The sequence below is a fragment of the Schistocerca nitens genome, chromosome 1 (genome assembly GCF_023898315.1).
Source record: "Schistocerca nitens isolate TAMUIC-IGC-003100 chromosome 1, iqSchNite1.1, whole genome shotgun sequence".
In the NCBI taxonomy this organism is placed as follows: Eukaryota; Metazoa; Arthropoda; class Insecta; order Orthoptera; family Acrididae; genus Schistocerca; species Schistocerca nitens.
The window spans coordinates 1010475388-1010502711 of NC_064614.1; the positions used below are offsets into that span (position 1 = coordinate 1010475388).

General features: G+C 43.6%; 1 protein-coding gene across 1 annotated transcript in view; it reads left to right on the forward strand.

Annotated features, from left to right (window-relative positions):
- The window catches only part of LOC126195644 (vesicle transport protein SFT2B), a 72811-nt gene that overhangs the window by 37217 nt on the left and 8270 nt on the right, over window positions 1–27324 (forward strand). Inside the window, exon 3 of the mRNA XM_049934272.1 lies at window positions 18866–18983. Coding sequence (XP_049790229.1) covers window positions 18866–18983 — 118 coding nt within the window. The remainder of the gene's footprint in view (window positions 1–18865; window positions 18984–27324) is intronic.

Here is a 27324-nt window from a genome sequence, read left to right on the forward strand (position 1 = left end):
TTAACCTACTTCACCTCTTCTGCTTTAACACTGGAGCACCCACTTTCCTTTATGACTCCTCACACACCTATTTACATTTGGATCTGTCCTTTCGCACTGCCCAGCTTGCCCATCATCTTGAGAGCTCTGTTCTTTCTGATGCCTATTTGAGAGACCATTTCCCGTGTGCTCTCCGTCTGCTGATTCCTACCCCATCAACATTCCTGCCCAAATGGCAGCTTACCACGGCTGACTGGCAGCTTTACTCCTCCCTGGCGACCTTAGCAGAACAAGACTTCCTCAGTTGTGATGATCAGGTGGACTATCTCACCAACGTTATCCCTACTGCTGTAGAACGTTCCATTCCTCGCGCTTCCTCTTTACCACATCGTGTCCCAGTCCCTTGGTGGACTGAGGCATACCGCGACGCAATTCACACACGGAGACGTGCTCTCCACGTTTTTAACCGCCACTCTACACTGAAAAACTGCAGGCAAAGTGTCATCGAGTTCTTCGGGATAGCAAACGAGCTAGTTGGATTTCATTCACTAGTTATTTTAACAGTTCCACACCTTCCTCTGTTGTGTGGGCCAACCTCTGACAGCTCTCTAGAACCATGATCCATTCCACCATTTCTGGCCTGACAGTAGGTGCCGATGTCATCGTGGATCCTGTTGCTATCTCCAACATCTTGAGCCACCATTTTGCAGAAGTTTTGATCCCTTCCCACCTTCACTCTGCCTTCATCCACTGGAAACTAGTGGAGGAGACTCGGGCGATACCCTTCTCTTCTCTGAATCGTGAGTGCTACGATGCCACCTTTACTATGAGGGACGTGGATCATGCTCTCAGTTCATCCTGGTCCTCCGCCCCAGGGCCAGACGCTATCCACATTCAGATGTTGCAGCACCTCTCTCTTGCGGCAAGCAATTTTTGCTTAACACACACAGTCGCATCTGGGCTGAGGGCGCATTTGCTGGACACTGGCGGGAAGCCACCGTCATACTCATACCTAAGCCTGGTAAGGACAAAAACCTTCCTTCTAGCTACTGCCCCATCTGTCTTACCAGCTGTGTTTACAAGGTGATGGAACATATGGTTAATGCCCTGCTGGTGTGGTGGCTCGAGTGTCACCATTTACTCATGAATGCACAGTGTAGATTTTGAGCACGGTGTTCTGCAGTTGACCACCTCATTACTTTGTCCACTCTTGACATGAATGGTTTACTGCGGAAATCCCAGACTGTGGCCATGTTTTTTGATTTGGAGAAGGCCTACAACATGTGCTGGAGAACTGGTATTCTCCATACTCTTTACACATGGGGCTTCCATGGGCAGCTCTCTTGTTTTCTTCAGGCAATTTTACAAGACCAAGTTTTCAAGGTTCGTGTTGGTTTTGCCTTGTCGGACACCTTTATTCAGGAAAATGGTGTGCCTCAGTGGTCCATCCTGAGCGTCGTCTTCTTTGCTATCACCAATAACCATATAATGGCCTGTCTCCCACCGGGTCTCTCCGGCTCCCTTTTAGTCAATGATTTTGCCATCTATTGCAGTTCTCCGCGGACCTGTCTCACTGAGCGGCGCCTTCTGCGCTGTCTTGATCGTCTTCACTCCTGGAGCGTCGCCAATGGCTTTAGATTTTCCACTGACAAAACCATCTCTATGAATTTCGGGCGGCGCAAATGGTTTCTCCCACTATCTCTACGTCTTGGGCCTGTTGCCCTTCCATTTGTTGGAACTACAAAATTCCTGGGGCTCGAGTATGATATGAAATTCTGTTGGTTCTCCCATGTCTCTTACCTGGCAGTCCGCCGTATGCAGACCCTCATTGTCCTACATGTCTGCAATGGTACATCTTGGGGTGCCAATCAAACCACTCTCCTTTGTTTGTACCGGTCCCTTGTCCATTCAAAACTCGACTATGGGTGCTTTGTTTATACATCTGAACGCCCATCCATCTTGCGCTGTCTCAATACTATCCACCATCATGACATCCATTTGGCCATGGGCATCTTTTACACTAGCCCAGTTGAAAGTCTGTATGCTGAAGCTGCCGAACTACCATTGTCCTACCACGACTTTCTTCTAACAGGGAAGCTCCCCATCGCACGCCCCTCAGATTTTGTTATAAGTTGTCACAGTGGATAGGCCTTGAAAAACTGAACACAGATCAATCGAGAAAACAGGAAGTAGTTATGTGGAACTATGAAAAAAATAAGCAAAATATACAAACTGAGTAGTCCATGCGTAATATAGGCAACATCAAGGTTGGTGTGAGCTCAGGAGCGCCATGGTCCCGTGGTGAGCGTGAGCAGCCGCGGAGCAAGAGGTCCTTGGTTCAAGTCATCCCTCGAGTGAAAAGTTTACTTTCTTTAATTTCCCAAAGTTATGATCTGTCCGTTCGTTCGTTGACGTCTCTGTTCACTGTAATAAGTTTAGTGTCTGTGTTTTGCGACTGCACCGCAAAACGGTGCGATTAGTAGACGAAAGGACGTGTCTCTCCAATGGGAACCGAAAACATTTGATTGCAAGGTCATAGGTCAACCGATTCCTCCACAGGAAAACACGTCTGATATATTCTATACGACACTGGTGACGGCATGTGCGTCACATGACAGGAATATGTTGTCGACCCACCTAACTTGTACACTAGGCGAATGGGTAAAAAGATTCTTCGACTTTGCCCGATTTAGGTTTTCTTGTGGATGTGATGATCACTCCCAAAAAAGTGATGAAAACATAAGAGTTTGTCACATAAACTGCAACAAATGAATGCAACAGTTTCACAGTCACACAGTTTTCCCTGTGCTCTGTCAAAACATATGTTTTTAACATTTTCAAATTTTTCCGTGTGTAGACTGTCAAATCCTGCATATGTCCAAGCAAATCTGAACATGTCCTGGAATTTTGGAGAGCCAAGTTAATTATGTGTGAGTGCCTGAACTTTGATATTTGTCTGAAAATAAAAAGTTAAACTTTTCACTCAAGGGAAGGGGCCACGGCGCTCCTGAGATCACATTAACCTTGATGTTGCATATCTTGCACATGGCCTACTCAGTTTGTATATTTTGCTTATTTTTTTCATAGTTCCACACAACTTCTTCCTGTTTTCTCGATTGATCTGTGTTCAGTTTTTCAAGGCCTATCCACAGTGCCAACTTATAACTAAATCTGAGGGGGTTGTGATGGAGAGGTTCCCTTGTAAGCAGGTGTGCATGCTGTTTGTCTCCCATGCTTGGCCACCCATCCTATGCCTCCTTCTTTGATGATTCCTTTGATCGCCAGTTTGGGGCGCATCCCTCTTCTCTGTTACCTCCTGGAATCCAGTTTCTGCACTTGCTACGGCAGCTTAACTTCACACTACCTGCAACTTTTCCGGTGGCGTGTGAACCCTCCACCACCTTGGCTTTGTGAAGCAGCCCATGTTAACCTTGGCCTTCATTCACTTCCTAAGGGCACTACTCCAGCCGTGGTCTATCGCCTTCAGTTTCATGACCTTCGCATGGAACTTAGCAATAGTACCATTATATACACTGATGGCTCTCAGACTGACCGTGAGGACAAGTGTGCCTTCGTCATTGGCACCTGTCTCTTTTGATATCAGCTTCCGGCACACTCCTCAGTATTTAGAGCCAAGCTTTTCGTGCCTTGTATTAGGCCATGGAGTGCATCCAGCAACACAGCCTTCCCAATTGTGTCCTCTGCTCAGACTCACTCAGTGCCCTCCAGACTCTGTGCTGGAATTTTACCATTCCTGAATGTTTTGCTTAGAAGAAAAGCCATTTGTATACTGGGACATAGTGTCTATTGTAAACCAACTCACACACAGCTATATTTGCAGGCAACAAGTTGTCATCACCATGCCGATTGCAGTCACTCTTTGGTGCATAGAGCACACTAAGAACAGTATTCCAACAGAGTGGCTATACAGATACACAGACATGCCGTGCATTCCATTCTAAGCAAATAAATGAAGATGCGAAGAAACCCACTGCAACAGTCTTCATGCCCTATTTGGAGGGCATGTTATCAAGGCTAGAAAGAATCTTCAATAGTCATGACGTCAGTTGTGTTTTCAGTAAAATTGAGGAATTTATTGTGCTCAGTCAAAGACGACCTTGGCCTTAGGAAACGTGGCGTGTATAAGATCCTCCGCCAATGTGGAAAATCTTATAGTGGGCAGACAAGCTGAACTGTGCAAGAACGTTGCATTGAACATCATTGTTGTACGTGCCTGGGGCAACCTGATAAATCAGGGGTAGCAGAGCATTGGCTGGACACAGGGCATCACATGTTTTATGAAAAGACTGAAATTGTATTCCCAGCCTCATCTTTCTGGAATGGTATTGTTAAGGAGTCCATAAATATACGTACAGCGAACAATCTTATCGACAGGGATGCAGGTTTTCAGTTAAGTGCCACATAGAATCCAGCAGTGACTATCATCAAATCAAAACGGGAAAAACAAGAACTTCAGATTCACGACTTGGTGCAATGCAACACTGAGATTTAATTCAACTTTTAACCACAGAAGCATCCGGCAGCACAGTCATTGCCCACAGCACACATGTGGAATGCCTTTCTGTGGCTCCCATCAGGAGACACTAGGAGCGCCACTTCCCTCAGATTGTGAGCATCTTCCTGTGTTTGCGTGTTGCCTGCTCGTGGCCCAATAAATTTTGCTGCCACCAGTGATTATAATCAGTCACATCTTGCAGCAATGACAGTAGCAACTACCACCCCCTGAAGATGTTGAGCAGTTGAATCAATGAAATATTGTGGAATTAACACAATACGATGCAACAGCAAACCCAAGAACTTTATTTGCAACAGATCTGTTGGGAAAGCCTGAAAAGTCACATCTGTAGGTGTTACTAAGTGCTGTTCTTGATCATTCCAATTTACTAGCAGCCAACCTCTACCATACATTGAGTCTTTGTTTTTGATTTCTCAGCAGTTAAATATATGTAGATGTGCCAGTTTAATTTTTAATGTATACATAACCACAAATATTTAGTGTTTCATTCTGCTGTATGTCTTCCCCTCCAATTTTAAGTCACTTTGAGATGACAGTGGCATAAAAAAAACTGATAGCATGTTTCTGAGGATTTATTTCCATTAAGTTTTCATGTGACCACAGTACAAGGTGATGTTCATTTTATTTGATAACTGCTTGCTTTTATTGTTTGTTAATGTAATCCAAGTAACAAGCTTGTATGAGTATAGCACAGTTTTTACTTTTCCTGCTGTACTTACTTATGAGGAGAGGTCACTGATGAAAACATTACTTAATGTTGGGCTGGTCACAACAACTCTCTTCTTGGATTTATTATATTTACTTAATGTATTATTTATTTTAGTTGCATGTACTCTTTTTAGTGTGAAACCATATAGCCACTGCAACATTTTCCCAGAAATGTTTAAGTTACTTAATTTTTCTAGCAATTTTACTCTCCATGTATCATCAACCTAGTTTCCTTGTTACAGTTTTAAAATTTGATTGATGCTTCAACAGAATTTTCTAAATCCTTGTTGATTCACAGAAAGAAGATTCTCTATTTTAAGGCACCACATGAATCAAGAATTCATCATCTTCCCCATAGTTTTAATTAATGTGTTTGTTAAAGATGTAGGTCTGTAACTGTCCCAAGTATCTGCTGATTTTGTTTAGTACAGCGGACTTTATCAAATATTGAATGTGGCAGACTGTGATTCTTAGTTTCACTTTTACAATAATTCTGGAGGAAATAAAAGTAAATAAAAGCTGCATATAAGCTCCATGAGCCACCATATGGACCATGATGGAGAGAACCTTGTGTCACTACTATTCATTTTGTGTCCTGTTCCACTCAGAAAGGAGGAAGGTAAAGACAACTGTTTTTATGCGTCTGTACAAACCATAATTTGTCTTCTCATTTTTGTATTCCTTCTGCAGATGGTATGTTTGCAGCCATAAAATCATTCTGCAGTCGGCTGCAAATGCCTATTTTCTAAATTTGTCAATCATGTTCTGCAAATATAATCTTGTCTTCTGCAAGGATTCCTCACTTGAATCCACTAAGTGTCACATGCATTTTCATTGCTTTGTCTTTGTTTAATCTGATCTGATGGGGTTCCCAACACTTGAACAACACTCAAGCATGGGTCACCAAAGTGTTCTATATGTGGTATACTTTATAGATAAGTCAAGCATTCATTCTTTCCATTTCATATCAGATTGCAACATTACACCTAACTATTTAATCAATGTGACTTTGTCAAGTAGCACACCACTAATACTGTGCCTGAACATGAACATGAACATGAACATGAAAGGATTGTATTAACATACATTTTTCTACATTTGTAGCAAAGTGCCATTCATCACACCAAATTGAAATTCTGTATAAGTCATCCTGTATCCGGCTACAGTCAATCGACGATAGTACTTGCCATATACATGACAAATTTAAAATGATATTGGATTGCAAATGATGGATGAAGGGAAACACTGAATAATGGTTATGAGCTGCATATGCAGAAGGCAGAGGCAGCAAGATAGAGCCTTAGCAAAGCTAACAAACCTGGAGAAACTTCTTTATTGTGTAACCCATGTGGTCATATCTTCTACATGAATCTAACATCAGAGAATGGAGCTAATGAAGATAAGACACATTTCATAATTAAACCAGCAGCTCCAGTGTTGTTGAAGAAGAAAATGCTGTAGTTTCGGAAATATTTTACTATGGAAGATATTAAGAAAATACCTCAATCAACTTTTCTTTGGGTTCTGGTTCTTGTTCCAGGCTTGTTTACGTTCTCCTGACTATTTTGGTAGACACTGTTTCTGTTGGTTTTTGTAATGTAAGTTCTCATTTGCCTACTTTTTATCTGAAGGATCCCTTTCTAAAATGTCGTTTGGCCTTTTGTTTGCATTTTTGAGGTCCTTTCAAATTTCATCGAGTCAAAGTGTTGAGTTCTTAAGTGGTGTTATATAGTCTATTATCCTTTTTGTCATTCACTTTTTTGGTAGTCTGTTGAGATGACCAACGAATTTCATTCACCTTTTCTTAATGTCAGTTTTCCACCTGCAGGTCCGGGGTAAGAATAGGCCCGAGGTATTCCTGCCTGCCGTAAGAGGCGACTAAAAGGAGTTTCAACCGTTTCGGCCTTCCATGTGATGGTCCCCCTTGGGGTTTGACTTCCATTTTTCAAAATTCTACAGAAGTACGAGCCTTTTGGGGAAGGATGCCTTACGTGGTGTACCACTGGTCCTCAGTGCACTAAGACCTTGGCACTCAGCATTGTAACGGCGTTGTAACCATACCCACTATTCCTCAAATTGGGCCTAAACGCCTGATGGGTTGTACAAGTTACGCCCATAGTGCGTCCCCATCTGCACCTACGATCATGATGGACTTTCCATGGCACCCGAAATCCAGCACGGTAGCCAGCCTGTTGTGGTGGGGTCGTCATGTACCCTCTAGATTGTAGCCCCCTGACAACGCAGGGATCGTAGTGCCGATACCTGAGCTGCACCCTCCCCACGTCGGCCAAGGTGTAGATGACCGTCTCCTTGGGGCATCAGGACTCCCGGCAACGGTCATCCTGCCAGGTGGCCCTTCTGAGGCTGGGTGGCGCCCGTGGGGAGAGCCCCTGGTCGGAGTGGGTGGTATCGGGGCGGACGTTTCGCAGATGAAACGTCAACATGTATCAGGTCGCTCTGCGGCCGAGTCTTATAAAAAGAAAGGTACTGTCTCTGGTTCTGGTTCTCCTGCCCTTTCCCCCTTGGCCACTCCCTGGGAGGAAGGACAGGCCCGCCGGCTTGGGGCAAAGTACTTCCCTCGCTATTTGGTCTGTTCTCGAACCGATGGGGGGACGTTCGCCACCTCCAAGCCCATGTTCTTTGTTCAGCACATCGAGGACATCTTCGGGAAAATCGAGGCTCTTAGTAAAATGCGTTCGGGGTCCGTTCTTATAAAGACCACCTCCGCCACACATTCGGTGGCGCTCCAGGCATGTGACGGACTAGGGGACATCCCAGTGTCCATTGTCCCGCATCTGGCACTGAATAGGACGCAGGGGGTTATTTTTCATTGGGACCTCCTGCTGCAATCTGATGAGGAGCTCAGGGCCAACCTGGAGCGCCGAGGCGTGCATTTCGTCCGGCGAGTCCAGCACGGCCCCAAAGACCGTCGCATCGACACCGGGGCCTTGATCCTCGCCTTGGAGGTGGACGTTCTCCCGGAGAAGGTAAAGGTGATGTGCTACCGGTGCGACGTGCGACCTTACGTCCCGCCTCCTATGCGCTGTTTTCGGTGTTTGCGCTTTGGGCACATGTCGTCACAGTGTGAGGCTGAGCCCCTTTGTGGCGATTGTGGATGTCCTCTTCATGAGGAACATACATGCACCCCACCACCTCGGTGCGTTAATTGTCCTGGCATCCACTCGCCTAGAGCCTTAGACTGCCCCGCGTATCAGAAGGAGAAGAAGGTTCAAGAACTCAAAACTTTGGATCGTCTCTCTTATTCTGAGGCCAGGAAGAAGTATGACCGCCTCCATCCTGTGACATTGACCACTTCGTTTGCCTCAGTCGTGTCCACTCCTTCCACAGTATCCTCACCCCTATCCTGTCCCCCGTCCACCTCCTCCTCCCATCCAGGGTCTATGCCTCCGCCTCCCAAATCCCTCCCTTCCAAACCCTCCTCCCCCGCGGCCCCCGCCCCCTCTGCCCCAGGGGCCACCCTTCCCCCACCCCACCCCCTCCCCACCACCTGAGAAGCGATCCTCTTCTCAGGCGTCCATCGGGGAAACGTTCCGGACCCCAGCTTCCGAGGTCCGGCGTTCCACAACGGACCCCGCGCGTGAGGACCTTCTTCGGGTCCGGCCCACCGTCCCTGTGCCTCCTCGGACTTCCAAGAAGGCCTCCATGAAGAAGTCTCTATCCCCCTCTCCACCCCGGCGTGTTTCGTCTGACGCTCCGTCCGTGAGTCGCTGCTCCCGGCCGTCCTCAGTTTCGCTAGGACGCTCTGCTGCCAGGCGCTCAGCTGGCCTCTCATCGGCAAATGATGCTGCCCCTCCTACACAGCCCGGGACAGCGGCCGCAGCTGCTGACAACACGATGGAACAGGATCCGCCTCCCGCCAGTTGTAGCGTTGTTCCCTCGAAACCTGGCCCTCCGCGGCCGTCGAGGTGACCAGCTCTTCCCACGTCTCGTTCCCCCTCTTTTTTGACTAGCGATGGCCTTGTTACATTGGAACATAAGAGGTATTCGATCTAATCGGGAGGAATTAAAACTGCTCCTCCGCCTGCACTGTCCGCTCGTCCTTGGTCTCCAGGAAACCAAGTTGCGCCCAACTGACCGTATTGCCTTTACCCACTATATCTCGGAGCGGTATGACCTCATCCCTGTGGACGGTATCCCAGCTCATGGTGGGGTCATGTTGCTCATTTGGGACGATGTCTATTACCATCCCATCCCATTGACCACCCCACTCCAAGCAATAACTGCCCGATTACCCCTTTCTCCTTTTACTTTTTCAGTTTGTACCATCTACACTCCATCGTCATCCGCAGTTAGTCGGGCTGACATGATGCACCTGATTGTTCAGCTCCCTCCGCCGTTTTTATTGTTTGGCGACTTCAGTGCCCATCATCCCCTTTGGGGCTCTCCTGCATCCTGTCAGAGAGGCTCCCTCTTGGCGGATGTCTTCAACCATCTCAATCTTGTCTGCCTCAATACTGGCGCCCCGACTTTCCTCTCGGACTCTACTCATACCTACTCCCACTTGGACCTCTCGATCTGTTCTACCACTCTTGCCCGTCGGTTCGAGTGGTATGTCCTTTCTGACACCTATTCGAGCGACCACTTCCCCTGTGTCGTTCGTCTCCTGCACCACACCCCATCCCTACGTCCTTCGAGCTGGAACATACCGAAAGCTGACTGGGGACTTTACTCCTCCCTGGCGACCTTTCCGGACCACGATTTTCTCAGTTGTGACAGTCAGGTCGAATACCTCACGGCTGTTATCGTCAATGCTGCTGAACGTTCCATTTCTCATACTACCTCTTCACGTCGCGTTTCCGTCCCCTGGTGGAATGAGGCTTGTAGAGATGCTATCCGTGCTCGACGACGTGCTTTACGCACCTTTCGCCGCCATCCTATGTTGGCGAATTGTATTGGATACAAACGACTCCGAGCGCAATGCCGTAGAGTCATCAAAGACAGCAAAAAAGCTTGTTGGGCCTCTTTCACCAGCTCCTTTAACAGTTTTACTCCCTCTTCTGTCGTCTGGGGTGGCCTGCGCCGGCTGTCGGGCATTAAGGCCCACTCCTCGGTACCTGGCCTGACTTCAGGTAATGAGGTCCTTGTTGATCATGTGGATGTCTCCAACGCCTTCGGCCACTTTTTCGCGGAGGTTTCAAGCTGCGCCCATTACCACCCTGCCTTCCTTCCCAGGAAAGAGGCAGAAGAGGCTCGGCGACCTTCCTTCCACTCGCTGAATCTGGAAAATTATAATGCCCCCTTTACTATGCGGGAACTCAAACGTGCACTTGCACTGTCCTGGTCCTCTGCTCCGGGGTCAGATGCCATTCACGTTCAGATGCTGGCCCATCTTTCTCCGGCAGGCAAAAGCTTCCTTCTTCGTACCTACAATCGCGCCTGGACCGAAGGTCAAGTCCCCGTGCGTTGGCGCGACGCCGTCGTCGTTCCTATACCCAAACCCGGGAAGGATAGACACCTTCCTTCTAGTTACCGCCCCATTTCTCTTACAAGCTGTGTCTGTAAGGTGATGGAGCGCATGGTTAACGCTCGGTTAGTTTGGATTCTTGAATCTCGACAGCTACTTACCAATGTTCAATGCGGCTTTCGTCGCCGCCGCTCCGTTGTTGACCACCTTGTGACCTTGTCGACATTCATCATGAACAACTTTTTGCGAAAGCGCCAAACGGTAGCTGTGTTCTTTGATTTGGAGAAGGCTTATGATACCTGTTGGAGAGGAGGTATCCTCCGCACTATGCACAGGTGGGGTCTACGCGGTCGCCTGCCCCTTTTTATTGATTCCTTTTTAACAGATCGAAAGTTTAGGGTACGTGTGGGTTCTGTATTGTCCAACGTCTTCCTCCAGGAGAACGGAGTGCCTCAGGGCTCCGTCTTGAGCGTAGCCCTTTTTGCCATCGTGATCAATCCAATTATGGATTGCATTCCACCTAATGTCTCAGGCTCTCTCTTTGTCGATGACTTCGCGATCTACTGCAGTGCCCAGAGAACATGCCTCCTGGAGCGCTGCCTTCAGCGTTGTATAAACAGCCTATACTCGTGGAGCGTGGCAAATGGCTTCCGGTTCTCTGAAGAGAAGACGGTTTGTATCAACTTTTGGCGATATAAAGCGTTCCTTCCGCCATCCTTACATCTCGGTCCCGTTGTTCTCCCATTCGTGGAAACAACTAAGTTTCTAGGGCTCACATCGGACAGGAAACTTTGTTGGTCTCCGCATGTCTCTTATTTGGCGGCCCGTTGTACATGTTCCCTTAATGTCCTCAGAGTTCTTAGTGGTTCATCTTGGGGAGCGGATCGCACTGTCCTGCTTCGCTTGTATCGGTCCATAGTCTGATCAAAGCTGGATTATGGGAGCTTCGTCTACTCGTCTGCTCGGCCATCCCTCTTACGCCGTCTCAACTCCATCCACCATCGGGGGTTACGTCTTGCGACCAGAGCCTTCTACACTAGTCCCGTCGAGAGTCTTTATGCTGAAGCTGCCGAATTACCATTGACCTACCGGCGCGACGTACTGCTGTGTCGGTATGCCTGCCGGCTGTTGTCAATGCCCGACCACCCCTCTTATCAGTCCTTCTTCGCCGATTCTCTCGACCGTCAGTATGGGTTGTATGTGTCTGCCCTGCTGCCCCCTGGAGTCCGCTTCCGTCGCCTGCTTAGACAATTGGATTTTGCCCTCCCTACCACCTTCAGAGAGGGTGAGAGCCCGACACCACCTTGGCTCCAGGCTCCGGTTCATATTTATCTCGACCTCAGCTCACTCCCGAAGGAGGGTACTCCAGCTGCAGTGTATTGCTCACGGTTCGTCGAACTTCGTGCTCGACTTGCCGGTCACACCTTTATTTACACCGATGGCTCCAAAACTGACGATGGTGTCGGCTGTGCCTTTGTCGTCGGGGCCGCCACCTTTAAATACCGGCTCCTTGACCAATGTTCCAGCTTTACGACCGAGCTTTTTGCTCTCCATCAGGCCGTTCAGTATGCCCGCCGCCACCGCCATTCATCGTATGTACTCTGCTCTGATTCACTCGGTACTCTTCAGAGCCTTTTCACTCAGTACTCTTCAGAGCCTTGGAGGTCCCTATCCGGTCCATCCCTTGGTGCAACGGATCCAGCAGTCCCTCCATTCTTTCGCTGATAATGGTTCTCCTGTCAGCTTTCTGTGGGTTCCCGGACATGTAGGAGTGCCTGGGAATGAGGCTGCTGATGCTGCAGCCAAGGCTGCAGTCCTCCTGCCTCGGCCAGCCTCCCATTGTGTCCCGTCATCTGACATTCGTGGGGTTGTTTGTAAGAAGCTTGTGTTGTTGTGGTGGGATGCTTGGTCATTCCTCCAAGGAAACAAGCTCCGGGCAGTAAAACCGCTCCCAACTGCTTGGACAACCTCCTCCCGACCATCTCGGCGAGAAGAGGTCCTTCTGACCAGGTTGCGGATTGGGCATTGCCGGTTTAGCCACCGCTACCTGCTCTCCGGTGACCCAGCCCCGCAGTGCCCTTGTGGTCATGCATTAACAGTACGCCATGTTTTATTGTCGTGTCCCTGTTTTAGTCAATCTCGTGTTGTCCTGTCTCTGCCATCTACTTTACAAGATATTTTAGCTGATGACGCTCGAGCAGCTGCTCGTGTTCTTCGTTTCATTACTTTGACTGGCTTGTCCAAAGACATCTAACTTTTTTACTTATTTTATCTGCATCTTTGTCAGGACTTTCTGGTGTCCCCCCCTCCCCTTGAGTTTTACTAGATTCCATGTGCTCTAACAACTGTGACTGGGCGCTAATGACCTCAGTAGTTGAGCGCCCTTAAACCCCACCAAAAAAAAAAAATTGTCAGTTTTGATATTTGAAAACTTCTGTTGTTTTGATTGATGGTTTTCTGTAACTGTCTAGGATATGTCTTGCTTCTAAAATTTTCCTAATGATCTTTCTCTTCTTTTTTGATTTCTCCAAGTTTGTGTGTCGTGTTGTGTGTCAGTGTTTTGTTTGCATAGATGACTGTCAGTTTTGTGACTGTGTTGTAGTGCTGAATTCTTCTGTCTTGACATGAATTTTTTGTTGAAGATTTGGACTAATCATGATGCTTTCTTGAGTTTTTGGAGGCCATTTTGCTGTCAGTTTTTTTTCATGGCCTTGTCAGGTTGATGAATTCTTATATATATTTAAGGGGTCATGTTGATCTCACCATCCTTTGTTTCCAGGCTCTTCATTTCTGTCTTTGAACATAAGAATTCAGTTTCCTTGAATGAGATTTGTAACCCTACTTTTTCTTCACATTCTTTAAGTATTTTGAGCTGTTTGATGGCAGTCTCTTTGTCGTCTGTATGTATCACCAGATCATTTGCAAACACTAAATACTGTATGTAGAGGTTGTTTCTGGGAAATCCCAGTAAGATTGTCTTCCAAAACCTTGTCTAGGATGATATTGTACAAATTAGGAGAGGGGTCCATCTCTCTGCCTCACACCTGTTTGAATGTCAAAGAGTTCTGAGATTCTCTCCATAAATTTTAATTTATATTTCATGTCAGTTGGTGTTTGTTTTATGAGTTTTATGATTTGTATTGTTGTTGTTGTTGCTGCTGCTGCTGCTGTTGCTGCTGCTGCCATATTATTACCAGTTTTACAATATTTTTCAATTTTCTGCAAACCAAAGGCTATATATAAAATTTAATTTTCATTCTCTGATTGTGCCTGTCTGCCCATAATTTTCTACAGTATTTCTTCTAATTAGTGCCTGAATTTCTTATCTCCATGTGGCAGTCATCTTCCTCTTTTCTCCAAGCCTGGTGATTCTCTGTCAATGATTCTTCATGGCAATCTCCCCTTTGACATCCTATTCATGTGTCCACACATAATGAGGGTTTTTTTTTTTTCTCTTTTGCCCCCATCCATAAAATCAATAATCGATCTTGATAACCACATTCACCCTGATGACTTCATTTCTGACCCCTTCCCACCTGGATATATTTGCAGACCATCTTCGGAAGTCCATCTCACTTGTCATCAGCCTTTCCATTATTTGAAATGTAACCGTCCGTACTTCTGACTCTCACATCATAATTCTTCTAATTTATTTTGAAGATTTTTTTCTTTCTTTTGTGCCCCCCTTAATATGTTGATCCCATTAGGTACCATTAAATGTTTCATTAATTAACTTTCCAGCATTTATTCTTGAATTAATTTCCTTATCTTATGTAACATCACGTAAGATTGGGATGCGCTGACCCCATTGCCCAGAGGGCAACCACAACAATCGGCCTCCTGAGTATTGGCACTAAATCATGAATCTCACTCTTGTGAGGGAATGTGTGTCAGGCACTGATTATCTAATGCACAGTGAAATATTAACACAAAGATCCATGATAGGCCTAGTGACTCAGTGGTAGCATATCATCATCTCGTTCAACAATCAAATGAGCCTCAGTTTCAAACCAATACTGAAGGTGATAAAACCTGTGAGCTGATCTGTCAGGTAAGATGACCAACATGGTTCTCATGAAAAACAGATTTGTCTGAAGAAAAATGTAGGAACTGCCACTGTTATTGTCATAGCTGTAGAAAGGGATACAAGAATTCAGGAGATCATATACGTGATGACAGAGCGGAACATGGGACTGAATGTAGTAAGAACAAAGTGGAATGATAATAAGATGCTGGAAAAAGGGTATAAAATGTGGTGGTCAGGAAGAGACAGGAGAAGATAAGTCTCATTAATAATGGCTAAAGAACTGGTGAAGGAGGTACTTAATGTGGAATGAAGATGATGGAAGGAAATATCCTTGATGTAATCCAGGTTTATGCTCCTAAAATGTGATGGGGTGACACATGAAAAGGTAACGTTTATCACTAAACTGGGGATGCTGTAACCTCTAACAAGACAATGATTATAGGAGACTTTAATGCTTGCGTTGGGAATGATAGAGGAGGATATCACCAATCATAGGAGGCTACAGAGATCACAGAAATGTGGACAAGTATTTGCTAGACACATGTCTGAGAAATAAAAGGATCATTGGTAATGGATCGTGTAAGAAGAGAGACAGTAACAAGTTTACCAAATAAAGAAATTCATAATAGGCAGTAGAACAACTGATGATATCAGAAACATGCCTGACAGAAGTAAGAGGTACCAAGTATTATCTAGACAGTGACAACAGATTGTTGGTAGGTACATACAAGAAATTCAGAAAGGATAAAAATGGAAGCTGGAAACTGAAAAATAAAAGAATCAAAAAATATAATGGAAAAAAATTTAAATACCTCTTACCAAAGATTAGAGGAGGGCTGCAGAGAAAGAATGGAGGTGGTTCAAACAGGCCTTAGTCAAGGCAGCAGAAGAAACATGTAAAAGGACATCACAAAAGTCGCACACAAAGAAATTTCCTCATGGGATAATTGCAGAACTAGTCAAGAAGAAGACTAACGAACAGATAGTGATTCAAAACAAAATGGAAAGTAATGGAAACAGATTGAAATCACTGAGTAGAGCAAAGAGAAAAATGATAGCATTGGCTAAGATGTCTCTGGGAAAAAGTCATGGAAGAAATAGAAGAGAATTTTAAGTATGACAAGAATGTACTATGTAAAAGAAAGAAGCAAAAAGCAAATACCTCAGAAGTTGTCAACGAACAAAGAAAATCTGTATGGAAGGAAGTAGTAGTCTTGAAAGAATGGAAAAAAATAATTCAAAAATATATAAAAACCGGACAAAACAAATAAATATAATAAAATAGAGGAAAACAAAAGAAACAAAACCATTACAGGAGAAAAAATGAATAAATGACATGGTGATACAGAAAGAGATGATCTGCAGATCTTGGATGTAGAGAGAACCATATTAGAAATGAAAAAGTTGCAAGCTTATGGAGTAAATTACATCACAGTGGAAATGTTCAAAGCTGCAGGGCCTATTGGAATTCAGTGGCTTTATATGATAATGAAGACAGTATGGACCAATGGAGTTTCCTGATGATTGGACAAAGGCAATTATTATATCTATTTTTAAGAAGAGCAACAAGGTATTCTGTGAAAACTACAGAGGAATAGCATTACTGTGCCTCCATATTAAGATTTAGGAAAAGATAATTTTACAAGAAACTTGGGACCAAGATAGAATCACAATTAAGAGAACGAGAAGAAGACATTTATCATGCTGGGAAAAGAGAATCCACTCCTGTTTCATAGAATGCAGTCAGTCGAGATGGATCCGGAACCACGCAACCACACCCACTCCTGCACTTCCTCATCTGACTGCAACCAACGCCATCATGTCTGTCTTTGGATCACCACTGATGTGAAAATCACCTGGCTGATGATCTGGGCTGTAGGAAGGATGTTGCAGTGTTTCCCACCCAAATTTCTGAAGTGGAGCTTTCGTTCGATTGGCAGTTTGGGGGTGAGCATTATTGTGCATCAGGATAATTCTGTCTGACAGCACTTCTGATTGTTTTGACTTTTTTGCATCACATTTTCTCTGTGCATTGACTATAGTTCCATGGTAGACGAACTCGAGAAGCAGTTCAAGAAAGAAGTAGTCATGACCTTATATGGTGCCACAGTTTCGAGCCTGAGGGCAAGCGGCAAAGCCAGCGAAAACATCCCACATCTCCCCTGCCATAGGAATCCACAACTGTTTACACAAGTCCAGTTAGTTGCACAGTGAGTATGAAAGAGAATCAGTTGTTGGGAGTGAGACAGGGTTGTAGCCTACCCCAATGTTGTTCAGTCCGTATATTGAACAATCTGTGAAGGAAAATAAGGATACATTTGGTAAGGGAATTACAGTTCAGGGAGAAAAAAAATGAAAACTTTCCACTGCGCTGATGACATTGTAATGATGAAAGACACATCAAAGGATGTGGAAGAGCAGTTGAATGAAATGGATGGTGTCTTGAAAGAAGGATATAAGCTGAACATTAACAAAAACGATACAGGAGTAATGCAATGTACTCGAATTAAATCAGGCGATGCTGAGGGAATTAGATTAAGGACTGAAACGCTAAAAATAGTAGATGAGTCATGCTATTTAGGCAGCAAAATAACTGATGATGGCCGAAGTAGAGAAGCTGCGAAATATAGATTGGCAGTGGCAAGAAAAGCATTTGTAAAGAAGAGAATTTGTTAACATCAAATATAAATTTAAGTGTTGTGAAGTCTTTTTTTCTGAAGGCATTTGTCTAAAGTGTAGCATTGTCTGACAGTGAAATGTGGGTGATAAAAAGTTCAGACAAGATGAGAACAGAAGCTATTGAAATGTTATGCTACAGAGGAATGCTGAAGATTTGATGGGTAGATCACATAACTAATGAGGTGGTACTGACAGATTTTGGGAGAAAAGAAATTAGTGGCATAAGTTAACTAATAGAAGGGGCCAGTTCATAGAACAAGTTCAGAGACATCATGGAATCGTCAGTTTAGTATTGAAGGCTAGTGTGAGAGGGGTGGAACTTGTAGAAATTTTAGAGGGAGACCAAGAGATGAGTACAGTTAACAGGTTCAAATGGATGTGGTTGCAGTAGTTGATCAAAGATGGAGGGTTGCACAAGATATAGTAACATAGAGTGCTGTGTCAACCAGTCTTTGGACTGAAAACAATAACAATAATGATATTCTAACAAATCTAATAATATGATGATTTCAATTGTGTTATTTGGATTATTTACAGTGAACAAAGAAATTTACATAAGTGTGTGCTTCTGAACACAAGGACATTGAATTAAACCTTCATCCTTTCTTACTTTGAAATTAGTGCATGCTAGAAATAAGTGGTGATAATAAATACAACTGTAGTAAGAAAGAAACTCGACAGATAACTGAAAAACATGTATAATTCAAAATACTCAAACCAGAAACTAATATTTACTGTATTCGCAAAACACGCTGCGCCTCATATTTGAAAGCCCACAGCTTTACACACACATTACTCGCAAAAAACTGGCAACTTATATACAAAATTACATTTAAAATTCTGTATTTCATGTCAATAGCTTTCAGTTCATGTTTGGGAGATAATCATCCAGTTTCTCCCGTGTGTGTGTGTGGTTTTTTTTTTCCTTCCAGGCTGTCTCCCTCCCTTCTCCCCTCTCCCCCCCTCGCCCATGTGCGTGCCAGTCCATGATAGCAAATTTGCAAGACAAATAATCAACACCTGGATAACTAAGTCAATCATTAATTGTTGAGGTATTGTCTTTTCCCAATTTTTGTTTATATAATATCTAACTTTTGGACTCTTAAATTTCTTTCATTGCATGAAGCTAACAGGTAAAAGAAAGGAAGCTTTTATTTCCATTTGGCTCTTTTATATCTTTAAAGTTTTTTGTTTTGACCTTTGATTTCCAAGTTAAAATGTAGAACACAATGTGATAATGGTTGTTTTGTTATTGATGTGCTATGAAAACTTTGAGAAAAACAAAAGCCTCAGTCTCAATTTCCTCTATCTTATTTTCTTTATATTTAAACATATGACAAATTAGAAATAATTATGTCAGATACTTATGCCTGTTATTATCAGAATACAAAATTCATGCAACATATATGTATACTTAAGAATGTAATAATGATTGGAAACGATCATACTAAAAGTACATTGATATTTTTGTGGAAAGAATCAGTGTGCTTAAGTGCCTTTCTTCTTTTAGCACGTGTTTCCTAATGGGGCCTGTCAACCAAATTAAGAAAATGTTTGCCCCGACAAGAGTAATTGCAACAATTATGGTTATCGTGATGTTTGGGCTCACTCTTTTTGCTGCCATTTGGGTGAGTATAATTTCAATCAATTTATATCCCTTGTTCACTAATTCAGGGAGTTTTTTAAAGAAAATATTTTTTCTTTTTCTGTTTAATGTACCTTAATTATGTATTTTAGCTGATAACACAACTTGTTTATCCTAATCTTAAATTGGATAATAATGGGGGGGGGGGGGGGGGGTCATAAAGTTTCTAGCCTAACAAATAAAGAATAACAGAAATTTCAAAATTTCAATTTATTTTTCAACATAGTACCCGTGTACACTAATACACTTGCCGGCACACTCGGATAACTCCTGCAAACCAATCAAATAAAAGGTCTTAAGATTTCAACCAAGCATTCACAACATCAATTACTGCATCTTCATTGTCAAATCGTTGTCCTTGATAATTTTTTGGGTTTGGGAAAAGAAAAAACTCTGATGGAGCCAAATCTGGAGAATATGGCAGACGACGTGACAATTAGAGCCCACAGTCATGCAGAGTTTCCAGTGTTGAGGGTTTTCTGCACTGTGCGTTGTTCTGATGCAAAAGAACTCCGCACACCAATTTTTCTGCACCTTTTTTTTCTTTCTCTTTTCTCTCAAATGGTGCAGGAGTGTGCAATAGTATAGTGCATTAATGGTTACACCCTTTTGCAAGTAATCCATCGTAATTACCTCTCTGCTTCGCAGAAGACCAATGCCATTATCTTACCAACTGTTTTTTGCACTCAGAATTTATTTGGGGTAGGAGATGGAGGTGGTTTCCATTCTTGTTTTGTTTCGGGATAAAAGTGGTGAACCCACATTTCGTCCATTGTCACATACCTTGTAAGAATCCTACTTAATCCGCTTCAAGTTGACAGTCGATTTCTTCACAACAATGCACATGCTCCTGTTTCTGATCTGCATTCAAGTCTTTTGGGACCCTTTGAGATGAAACTTTCTGCACCCTCAAAATGTCCGCAACAGTGTCTTGTACACATTCATGGGAGATTCCAAATGTGGTTTCAGTGTGCTGCAACATTGTTCGACGATCCTGCAAAATCTTACCGTGAATGGCAGTTGCTCTTTCATCAGTGGCAACGGTGACAGGCCTTCCACTCCTTGGCGCATTTTCCACACTCATTCTTTCATGTTTGAAGTTGGACACCCAGTTTTTCACTGTTGCATAAGACAGAGCACTGTCCTTAGGTGTATTCCACATGTCCTCCACATTTTCCTTGTGTGTCACTCCTTCAAATTAAGATATTCCATCACAGCATGGTTCTTGATTCTCTCGATAATTGCCATTTTGCTTACACTACGCATCCTAGTGATTCACATACGCATTAAAAATGGAATCTCTTCAATTCAGATTTAGAGGTAAACAACACACATTTAGGTTCAATATAAATAACTATAAAAAATAAATTTTTATAACACTGGTCAAAGTTGAATTGCATGAATCTGAAAACATATTTGATCAATCAGAGTAAGGCCACATGCCAAAAATACATTTTTTCTGAATTCTCTTGCTCCATCTTACCACCGTAAATATAGAGCATTTTCAAACATACTTTAAAAATGGAAACTCTTCAGTTCAGATTTACAGGTAAGCAATGCACAAATATAAGTTCAATATAAATAAATAAAAAAATAAATTTCTTATACACTGGCCGAAGTGAGTCACATAATTTAGAAACACATATCCTCAGTCGGGGAAGCCTCTTGGAATATTCAAGGTACTGACATGTAAAAATAATACAATACCATTTAACAATTGAGCATTACATCAATATTAAAACTATTACATTAAAACCCCAGCTTCTTCTTCTTCTTCTTCTTCTTCTTCTTGGTTGGCTCTACAGTCCTTGAAGAACCTTGGCCTCCTGTATCACCTGCCTCCATTCTTCTGTCCATCGCCTTCCGTCTCCAATTTCTTATTCCCATCGCCTTTAGATCTTCTTCCATATCGTCCAGCCACCTTTTCCTGGGTCTACCTCTTCTCCTTCTCCTGTCAGGTTTTGCCATGAAAACTTTCTTGACACTCAGAGTTTCTGGCATTCTCTGTACATGTCCTGCCCATCTTAGTCTTCCCTGCTTAATTTTAAAAACAATATTAGTCTGTCCAAAAAGAGTTTGGAGTTCTACATTTGTCCTTACTCTCCAGCCATCTTCCCCTCTCACTGCTCCAAAAATCCTTCTCAGTATCTTTCTTTCCCATCTCAATAACCAGTTCTCCTCCTTTAATGTCAATCCCCAGCCTTCTGATCGATATATTACTATAGGTCTTAATATGGTCGTGTATACAGGGTGATTCAAAAAGAATACCACAACTTTAAAAATGTGTATTTAATGAAAGAAACATAATATAACCTTCTGTTATACATCATTACAAAGAGTATTTAAAAAGGTTTTTTTTTTCACTCAAAAACAAGTTCAGAGATGTTCAATATGGCCCCCTCCAGACACTCGAGCCATATCAACCCGATACTCCAACTCGTTCCACACTCTCTGTAGCATATCAGGCGTAACAGTTTGGATAGCTGCTGTTATTTCTCGTTTCAAATCATCAGTGGTGGCTGGGAGAGGTGGCCGAAACACCATATCCTTAACATACCCCCATAAGAAAAAATCGCAGGGGGTATGATCAGGGCTTCTTGGAGGCCAGTGATGAAGTGCTCCGTCACGGGCTGCCTGGCGGCCGATCCATCGCCTCGGGTAGTAGACGTTCAGGTAGTTACGGACAGATAAGTGCCAATGTGGTGGCGCTCCATCCTGCTGAAATATGAATTGTTGTGCTTCTTGTTCGAGCTGAGGGAACAGCCAATTCTCTAACATCTCCAGATACTGTAGTCCATTTACAGTAGCACCTTCGAAGAAAAAGGGACCAAAAACTTTATTGGCTGAAATGGCACAGAAAACGTTCACCTTAGGCGAGTCACGTTCATACTGAGTTGTTTCCCGCGGATTCTCAGTGCCCCATATACAGACATTGTGACGATTGACTTTACCGTTAGTGTGGAAAGTTGCTTCATCACTAAACACAATCTTTGAAACGAAAGATTCATCTGTTTCCATTTGAGCAAGGATAAAATCACAGAAATAGATTCTTTTAATCTTATCAGCTGCAGACAGTGCTTGAACCAATTTCAGACGATAAGGTTTCATAACTAACCTTTTTCGTAGGACTCTCCATACAGTTGATTGTGGAATTTGCAGCTCTCTGCTAGCTCTGCGAGTCGATTTTCCTGGGCTGCGAACAAATGCTTGCTGGATGCGTGCTACATTTTCATCACTCGTTCTCGGCCGTCCAGAACTTTTCCCTTTGCACAAACACCCATTCTCTGTAAACTGTTTATACCAACGTTTAATACACCACCTATCAGGAGGTTTAACACCATACTTCGTTCGAAATGCACGTTGAACAACTGTCGTCGATTCACTTCTGCCGTACTCAATAACACAAAAAGCTTTCTGTTGAGCAGTCGCCATCTTAGCATCAACTGACGCTGACGCCTAGTCAACAGCGCCTCAAGCGAACAAATGTACAACTAAATGAAACTTTATAGCTCCCTTAATTCGCCGACAGATAGTGCTTAGCTCTGCCTTTTGTCGTTGCAGAGTTTTAAATTCCTAAAGTTGTGGTATTCTTTTTGAATCACCCTGTATTTTGGTTTTTGTATTCCTACTAACATTCCTGGAATTACATTCATTCTGCAAGGCAAAATAGCAACAATTTCCACTTGCTATCCTTTCTTGAATTTCTACTGCTACTTTATTGTCCTCCGTTATTACAGAACCTAAATATTTAAATATTTTCACTCTTTCATAATCTTTCCCATTCATTACTATTGAATTCTTTTGTCCATTTATATTGGGCTCCCCCATCACCATATACATTGTTTTTTATGTTTACTTCTAAACCTACTTCTTTTGCTGCTTCCTCTAACATATTGTAGTTCCCCTTTAGTGCCCTTACATTCCTTGCCATTAATGCTACGTCATCCGCATATGCTACCACTTTAACTTGCTGATTAAGTATTGTTCCTCTTGGGATTATTGGCATTTACCACATCCCCTTTCTAAAACTAAATTAAATAGCATTGTAGAGATCATTTCTCCCTGTCGTAGCCCCCTCTGTACTTGGAATTCACCAGACAGTTCTTGCTCTGCTCTTACTTTACACACTGTTCATTGTCATTTCTGTTAAATTGACCAGTTTTAGTGGGATTCTAAATTCTTTCATGATCTGTATAATTTTCTTCCTGTGTAGGCTGTTGTACACTTGCTTAAAATCAATGTACAACTGATGTAGTTGCTTGTCATACCCATAAAACTTCTCTATCACTTGTCTTTATAAAAAAATATCTGATCCATCGTGGATCTGTTCCACCTAAATCCAGCCTGATAGTCCCCCAATAACCCTTCCATCATCCCTTCAAGTCTGGAGGCTAAAATTTTACTAAATATCTTATATGTTACGTCTAAGAGAGTGATTCCATGATAATTGCTACAGTCTGACTAGTCACCTTTTTTATGTAATGGGCAGATATTCTGGTCCTTACGCATTACCTCCTTTATCCAACTTTTCTTTATCACTTCACAGACTGCCTGCTCCATTTTCTTTCCCCCATATTTTAATAATTTGGCCTCTATGCAGTCTTCTCCTGCTGCTTTATTATTTTTTAGGGTCTTGATAGCATACTTCACTTCCTCTAGCTCTGGTACTACTTCCTCTTCTCAATACCTTACATCTAACTCTGATTCCAATTCTGAGTCCTGTTCCCTTTCATTCTCAATCACGGTTCCTTCTACCAGAGGACACCGCCTTACCGTAGGCACCTTCAGTGCTGGGCAGGATGGTTTGTGCGCTCTGACGAAGTCGAGAGCTGTGCCAGCGATAGCGTAGCTACTGGCACGGTCACCCATGCTGGATTGGTCTCGATGGAGGAGTCAGTGTGTCCCACAACGTAGGGCGGGGCTGGGGAAACTAACCTCCTAGGGGAGTAAACCCTAAAAAATCCAGGTCCTGCAAGTCTGGGGTTGGGCATGAGGCTAACAACCCCACCACGGAAAAAAGTGCTGTTGCGGATACTATACATATCCCTCGGAACGGAAAGGATTGCCTGTTGACGACCCGCCAAGAAAAATGGTTAAAGAGGAGGAACACGGATATTAGGATAGCCACCTGGAATGTGAGGACACTCAAGAGGCCTGCAAGCTACAAGAAATTGGGAATGAACTACACTCCTGGAAATTGAAATAAGAACACCGTGAATTCATTGTCCCAGGAAGGGGAAACTTTATTGACACATTCCTGGGGTCAGATACATCACATGATCACACTGACAGAACCACAGGCACATAGACACAGGCAACAGAGCATGCACAATGCCGGCACTAGTACAGTGTATATCCACCTTTCGCAGCAATGCAGGCTGCTATTCTCCCATGGAGACGATCGTAGAGATGCTGGATGTAGTCCTGTGGAACGGCTTGCCATGCCATTTCCACCTGGCGCCTCAGTTGGACCAGCGTTCGTGCTGGACGTGCAGACCGCGTGAGACGACGCTTCATCCAGTCCCAAACATGCTCATTGGGGGACAGATCCGGAGATCTTGCTGGCCAGGGTAGTTGACTTACACCTTCTAGAGCACGTTGGGTGGCACGGGATACATGCGGACGTGCATTGTCCTGTTGGAACAGCAAGTTCCCTTGCCGGTCTAGGAATGGTAGAACGATGGGTTCGATGACGGTTTGGATGTACCGTGCACTATTCAGTGTCCCCTCAACGATCACCAGTGGTGTACGGCCAGTGTAGGAGATCACTCCCCACACCATGATGCCGGGTGTTGGCCCTGTGTGCCTCGGTCGTATGCAGTCCTGATTGTGGCGCTCACCTGCACGGCGCCAAACATGCATACGACCATCATTGGCACCAAGGCAGAAGCGACTCTCATTGCTGAAGATGACACGTCTCCATTCGCCCCAACATTCACGCCTGTCGCGACACCACTGGAGGCGGGCTGCACGATGTTGGGGCGTGAGCGGAAGACTGCCTAACGGTGTGCGGGACCGTAGCCCAGCTTCATGGAGATGGTTGCGAATGGCCCTCGCCGATACCCCAGGAGCAACAGTGTCCCTAATTTGCTGGGAAGTGGCGGTGCGGTCCCCTACGGCACTGCGTAGGATCCTACGGTCTTGGCGTGCATCCGTGCGTCGCTGCGGTCCGGTCCCAGGTCGACGGGCACGTGCACCTTCCGCCGACCACTGGCGACAACATCAATGTACTGTGGAGATCTCACGCCCCACGTGTTGAGCAATTCGGTGGTACGTCCACCCGGCCTCCCGCATGCCCACTATACGCCCTCGCTCAAAGTCCGTCAACTGCACATACGGTTCACGTCCACGCTGTCGCGGCATGCTACCAGTGTTAAAGACTGCGATGGAGCTCCATATGCCACGGCAAACTGGCTGACACTGACGGCGGCGGTGCACAAATGCTGCGCAGCTAGCGCCATTCGACGGCCAACACCGCGGTTCCTGGTGTGTCCGCTGTGCCGTGCGTGTGATCATTGCTTGTACAGCCCTCTCGCAGTGTCCGGAGCAAGTATGGTGGGTCTGACACACCGGTGTCAATGTGTTCTTTTTTCCATTTCCAGGAGTGTATGTAAGTATCAAGTGAAAATAGCAGAAATAAAAGATACCAGATGGAAAGGGCAAGGAATGATAGCGTTAGTATTAATGATGTATAGCGGTGGAGATACAGGCCAAGGCACTGGTTTCCTTCTATATAGATATATGAAGGCTAATGTATTTGGTTTTACGGCAATAAGTGGCAGAATGTGTTCTGTAAGGATAAGGGCAAATTTTTTTAACATTACAATAGTGAATGTCTACACCCCTAAGGAATAAGATTAAGAATAAGAATCTTTATTAGCCGTTCAGTATTTTCTTATACAATGGGCTTTGTCAATAAGTTCAATTACAGTATAAAGATGGTTATATTATCATAACAATGTATATATAAATCATATGAATGTTAGTGTAGTACAATAGCACACATTTGGAATTTTATATATTGTTAATTTTACAATAAAAAGGAAAACCTTATACAGATTTATATTAAGCAGAGAGTGATGACACTATGTCATTATCCTAAGCTATTGATACAAGTTTAGGTCCTACTACAGGCAGAGGTACCTTTCTCTATGTTAAAACAGCAAATCTGCCATATTACAATCTTTAAATTCATCAACTGATTAAAATGCATTACCTTTGAGCCATTGACCCAATGTTGTCTTAAATTTACTTTTAGATACTGTTTGTAGAATTTTAGGGAGCATATTAAACAGTTAGAGGCCTACATATTTATAACGGTTATGTATCTTAGACAGTCTAGAGTATGGCAGATCAATTGTGTGGTTTGGACAGATGACCTAAGGGGATATTGAGCTATGTTTTCTTGTACATGTAGTAAGCAATAATAGATGTACAAACAAGGAACTATCATGATGTTAAGTTTTTTGAAATGTTCCCTGCATGTATCCCTAGGCGATAAACCCACTATACATCGAAGAGGTGTTTTTTTTTTTTTTTGTCATCTGAAAATTGATATTGAATTGGGAGAATTTCCCCAGAGCAGAATACCATATGAAAGATGGGGGTGGATATAAGCAAAATATGAATGCAGCAGTAAGTTTTGGCTGACATTACTCCTAAGCTTATAAAGTAGGGACATAGCACGTGCAAGTTTAGAACAGACGTATGTGATACGTTTATCCCAGCTAAGTTTCTGGTCAATCATCATTCCTAGCAGTTTAACAGACTTATTTTCTTTGTTTGATACCTTCAAATTAAAGAATATTTCCTCAGTTTTTGTTTCGTTTATGAATAGGGAGTTTGCACTAAACCAATGAACCGATTTTTCAAATATTATATTATTTTTTTCTCGTACAGATTCAAGAGTGTGTCCTGATTTGATAAAAGTTGTATCGTCTGCATAGAGGACTGTTTTACCGGGTAAATACTGTGGCATATCATTAACACACACTACAAACAGGAAGGGCCCAAGTATGGAGCCCTGTGGCACACCTCTTTTTATTGTTTGTGGGTTTGACAGCTGCCCATTTACACTAACAAATTGTACTCTGTTGCTTACGTAGGATTCTAATAATTTCAGGGTGTCCTCTTCCATGCCGTAGTGTCTTAATTTCATGATCAAAGTACTATGAGATACAGTGTCAAATGCTTTACTCAGGTCTAGGAGAGTAGCACAGGAGATTAATTTATTTTCAAAGCCATCATATATATCACTAACAATATTTTCAACTGCTGTAACTGTGGATAGTTTTGACCTGAATCCATACTGTGAGTTACTTAAC